At 41.7% G+C, this 5,232-nt stretch overlaps 1 protein-coding gene across 1 annotated transcript in view; it reads right to left on the bottom strand.

Annotated features, from left to right (window-relative positions):
• Positions 1–4,784: 4,784 nt before the first annotated feature.
• The window catches only part of LOC120037610 (amyloid-beta A4 precursor protein-binding family A member 1-like), a gene marked incomplete at its 3' end in the record, with an annotated part of 43,282 nt that continues 42,834 nt past the window's right edge, over positions 4,785–5,232 (bottom strand). Inside the window, exon 9 of the mRNA XM_038983607.1 lies at positions 4,785–4,973. Coding sequence (XP_038839535.1) covers positions 4,785–4,973 — 189 coding nt within the window. The remainder of the gene's footprint in view (positions 4,974–5,232) is intronic.

Genomic DNA, 5,232 nt, shown 5'->3' with positions numbered 1-5,232 from the left:
CTGACAAAAGGGCAACCAGTAAATACCACCAATATGTATCTGTTTATTTATCTTTCCCTACTATTCATACTATTTGCACACTGCTAAAACATTGTACATAGCTGATAATATAACACTTGAAATGTCTTTATCTTTTTGAAACCTTTTTGAGTGCAAAAAGAGTGAGGAGAGAGGGAGAGGGAGGGAGAGAGGGAGAGAGGGAGAGAGAAGGAGAGAGAGAGAGAGAGAGGGAGAGAGAGAGGGAGAGACAGATTGAGAGAGAGAGGGAGAGAAGGAGAGAAATAGAGAGAGAGGGAGAGAGAGAGGGAGAGAGAGAGAGAGAGAGAGATTGAGAGTGAGAGAGGGAGATTAAGGGAGAAAGAGACAAAGGGAGTGAGAGACAGTCAGCCCACTGACATTCATATCAGACCACAGCAAAATCACAGTCTACTTGAACAGATCAATACTCAATCATGAGGCATCAAAGCCAAAGGAACTGAGTAACATTAAGAAATGCTGTAGATGGAAGGAATGCAGTTTGGAAACCTACCAAAAAACAATTAGGCAACAACAAATTCAATCCCTTTTAGACAATTTCCTGGGTAAAACATTCCACTGCAATAGTGAAGGTGTAAACTTGGCAGTAGAAAATCTTAACAGTATATTTGACCTCTCAGCTTCCCTATCAAATCTAAAAATCTCAAATAGAAAACCGAAGAAAATGAACAACAATGACAAATGGTTTGATGAAGAATGCAAAAATCTAAGAAAGAAATTGAGAAACTGTCCAACCAAAAACATAGAGACCCGGAAAACCTGAGTTTACGCCTTCACTATGGTGAATCACTAAAACAATACAGAAATACACTACGGAAAAAGAAGGAACAGCACGTCAGAAATCAGCTCAATGTAATTGAAGAATCCATAGACTCTAACCAATTCTGGGAAAATTGGAAAACACTAAACAAACAACAACACGAAGAATTATCTATCCAAAATGGAGATGTATGGGTAAACCACTTCTCCAATCTTTTTGGCTCTATAACAAAGAATAAAGAGCAAAAACATATACATGATCAAATACAAATCCTAGAATCAACTATTAAAGACTATCAGAACCCACTGGATTCTCCAATTACCTTGAATGAGTTACAGGACAAAATAAAAACCCTCCAACCCAAAAAAGCCTGTGGTGTTGATGGTATCCTTAATGAAATGATCAAATATACAGACAACAAATTCCAATTGGCTATACTAAAACTCTTTAACATCGTCCTTAGCTCTGGCATCTTCCCCAATATTTGGAACCAAGGACTGATCACCCCAATCCACAAAAGTGGAGACAAATTTGACCCCAATAACTACCGTGGAATATGCGTCAACAGTAACCTTGGGAAAATACTCTGCATTATCATTAACAGCAGACTCGTACATTTCCTCAATGAAAACAATGTACTGAGCAAATGTCAAATTGGCTTTTTACCAAATTACCGTACAACAGACCATGTATTCACCCTACACACCCTAATTGACAACCAAACAAACCAAAACAAAGGCAAAGTCTTCTCATGCTTTGTTGATTTCAAAAAAGCCTTCGACTCAATTTGGCATGAGGGTCTGCTGTACAAATTGATGGAAAGTGGTGTTGGGGATAAAACATACGACATTATAAAGTCCATGTACACAAACAACAAGTGTGCGGTTAAAATTGGCAAAAAACACACACATTTCTTCACACAGGGTCGTGGGGTGAGACAGGGATGCAGCTTAAGCCCCACCCTCTTCAACATATATATCAACGAATTGGCGCGGGCACTAGAACAGTCTGCAGCACCCGGCCTCACCCTACTAGAATCCGAAGTCAAATGTCTACTGTTTGCTGATGATCTGGTGCTTCTATCACCAACCAAGGAGGGCCTACAGCAGCACCTAGATCTTCTGCACAGATTCTGCCAGACCTGGGCCCTGACAGTGAATCTCAGTAAGACCAAAATAATGGTGTTCCAAAAAAGGTCCAGTCGCCAGGACCACAAATTCCATCTAGACACTGTTGCCCTAGAGCACACAAAAAACTATACATACCTCGGCCTAAACATCAGCGCCACAGGTAACTTCCACAAAGCTGTGAACGATCTGAGAGACAAGGCAAGAAGGGCATTCTATGCCATCAAAAGGAACATAAATTTCAACATACCAATTAGGATCTGGCTAAAAATACTTGAATCAGTCATAGAGCCCATTGCCCTTTATGGTTGTGAGGTCTGGGGTCCGCTCACCAACCAAGACTTCACAAAATGGGACAAACACCAAATTGAGACTCTGCATGCAGAATTCTGCAAAAATATCCTCCGTGTACAACGTAGAACACCAAATAATGCATGCAGAGCAGAATTAGGCCGATACCCACTAATTATCAAAATCCAGAAAAGAGCCGTTAAATTCTACAACCACCTAAAAGGAAGCGATTCCCAAACCTTCCATAACAAAGCCATCACCTACAGAAAGATGAACCTGGAGAAGAGTCCCCTAAGCAAGCTGGTCCTAGGGCTCTGTTCACAAACACAAACACACCCCACAGAGCCCCAGGACAACAGCACAATTAGACCCAACCAAATCATGAGAAAACAAAAAGATAATTACTTGACACATTGGAAAGAATTAACAAAAAAACAGAGCAAACTAGAATGCTATTTGTTGCTAAACAGAGAGTACACAGTGGCAGAATACCTGACCACTGTGACTGACCCGAACTTAAGGAAAGCTTTGACTATGTACAGACTCAGTGAGCATAGCCTTGCTATTGAGAAAGGCCGCCGTAGGCAGACACAGTAACCTTGGGAAAATACTCTGCATTATCATTAACAGCAGACTCGTACATTTCCTCAATGAAAACAATGTACTGAGCAAATGTCAAATTGGCTTTTTACCAAATTACCGTACAACAGACCATGTATTCACCCTACACACCCTAATTGACAACCAAACAAACCAAAACAAAGGCAAAGTCTTCTCATGCTTTGTTGATTTCAAAAAAGCCTTCGACTCAATTTGGCATGAGGGTCTGCTGTACAAATTGATGGAAAGTGGTGTTGGGGGTAAAACATACGACATTATAAAGTCCATGTACACAAACAACAAGTGTGCGGTTAAAATTGGCAAAAAACACACACATTTCTTCACACAGGGTCGTGGGGTGAGACAGGGATGCAGCTTAAGCCCCACCCTCTTCAACATATATATCAACGAATTGGCGCGGGCACTAGAACAGTCTGCAGCACCCGGCCTCACCCTACTAGAATCCGAAGTCAAATGTCTACTGTTTGCTGATGATCTGGTGCTTCTGTCACCAACCAAGGAGGGCCTACAGCAGCATCTAGATCTTCTGCACAGATTCTGCCAGACCTGGGCCCTGACAGTAAATCTCAGTAAGACCAAAATAATGGTGTTCCAAAAAAGGTCCAGTCGCCAGGACCACAAATTCCATCTAGACACTGTTGCCCTAGAGCACACAAAAAACTATACATACCTCGGCCTAAACATCAGCGCCACAGGTAACTTCCACAAAGCTGTGAACGATCTGAGAGACAAGGCAAGAAGGGCATTCTATGCCATCAAAAGGAACATAAATTTGAACATGGTTGTCAATTAGGGTGTGTAGGGTGAATACAGCTCGTACATAGGCAGACATGGCTCTCAAGAGAAGACAGGCTATGTGCTCACTGCTCACAAAATGAGGTGGAAACTGAGCTGCACTTCCTAACCTCCTGCCAAATGTATGACCATATTAGAGACACATATTTCCCTCAGATCACACAGACCCACAAAGAATTCGAAAACAAATCCAATTTTGAAACAAAAATTGAAACAAATCCAATTTTAAACTCCGATATCTACTGGGTGAAATTCCACAGTGTGCCATCACAGCAGCAAGATTTGTGACCTGTTGCCACAAGGGCAACCAGTGAAGAACAAACACCATTGTAAATACAACCCATATTTATGCTTATTTATTTTCCCTTGTGTACTTTAACCATTTGTACATTGTTACAACACTGTATATATACAATATGACATTTGTGATGTCTTTATTGTTTTGAAACTTCTGTATGTGTAATGTTTACTGTTAATTTTTATTGTTCATTTAACTTTTGTATATTATCTACCTCACTTGCTTTGGCAATGTTAACACATGTTTCCCATGCCAATAAAGCCCCTTGAATTGAATTGAATTGACAGATAGGGAGAGAGAGAGAGAGAGAGAGAGAGAGAGAGAGAGAGAGAGAACCATTTGTACATCGTTACAACACTGTATATATACATAATATGACATTTGTAATGTCTTTATTCTTTTGCAACTTCTGTGAGTGTAATGTTTACTGTTCATTTTTATTGTTTATTGCACTTTTGTATATTATCTACTTCACCTGCTTTGGCAATGTTAACATGTTTCCCATGCCAATAAAGCCCTTTGAATTGAATTAAATTGAATTGAGAGAGGGAGAGAGAGAGAGAGAGAGAGAGAGAGAGGGAGAGGTTGAGATGGGGAGAGAGAGAGAGAGAGAGAGAGAGAGAGAGAGAGAGAGAGAGAGAGAGAGAGAGAGAGATTAAGGGAGAAAGAGACCAATGGAGTGAGAGAGATGATTAGACAGATGTTAGAGAGTAAGGGTAAAGAGTAAGGAGATGATTAGACAGATGTTAGAGAGTAAGAGTAAGGAGATGATTAGACAGATGTTAGAGAGTAAGGGTAAAGAGTAAGGAGATGATTAGACAGATGTTAGAGAGTAAGGGTAAAGAGAGATCCTCACATCCTCCGACTCAAAAACGTGACAAATCATCTTGTACTGGCTTTGTTTTTCCTCCTGGTCAGGTTCAGACACCTCCACACTGTCCGTTGAGTCTGGGCGGGGCATACGGCGTCTCGCCATCAGAACCACGATGTTGCCGATGTCAGCGATGTAGGAGATGGTCCTCAGGGTGTGATCCATCATGGTCTCCTGGAGATAGAGGAGGGTTAGGGTCAGGGGTTAGGAGTGATAGGGTCAGGGGTCCATAATGGTCTCCTTGAGAAAGATAGAGGAGGAGGGTTAGTGTCAGGGGTCAGGAGTGATAGGGTCAGGGGTCCATCATGGTCTCCTGGAGAAAGATAGAGGAGGAGGGTTAGTGTCAGGGGTCAGGAGTGATAGGGTCAGGGGTCAGGGGTCCATCATGGTCTCCTGGAGATAGAGGAGGGTTAGTGTCAGGGGTCAGGAGTGA

The sequence above is a fragment of the Salvelinus namaycush genome, unplaced genomic scaffold (genome assembly GCF_016432855.1).
Source record: "Salvelinus namaycush isolate Seneca unplaced genomic scaffold, SaNama_1.0 Scaffold1775, whole genome shotgun sequence".
Lineage (NCBI taxonomy): Eukaryota > Metazoa > Chordata > Actinopteri > Salmoniformes > Salmonidae > Salvelinus > Salvelinus namaycush.
The sequence above is the reverse complement of the archived record's forward strand: the minus strand, read 5'-3'. Positions and strand labels throughout refer to the sequence as shown.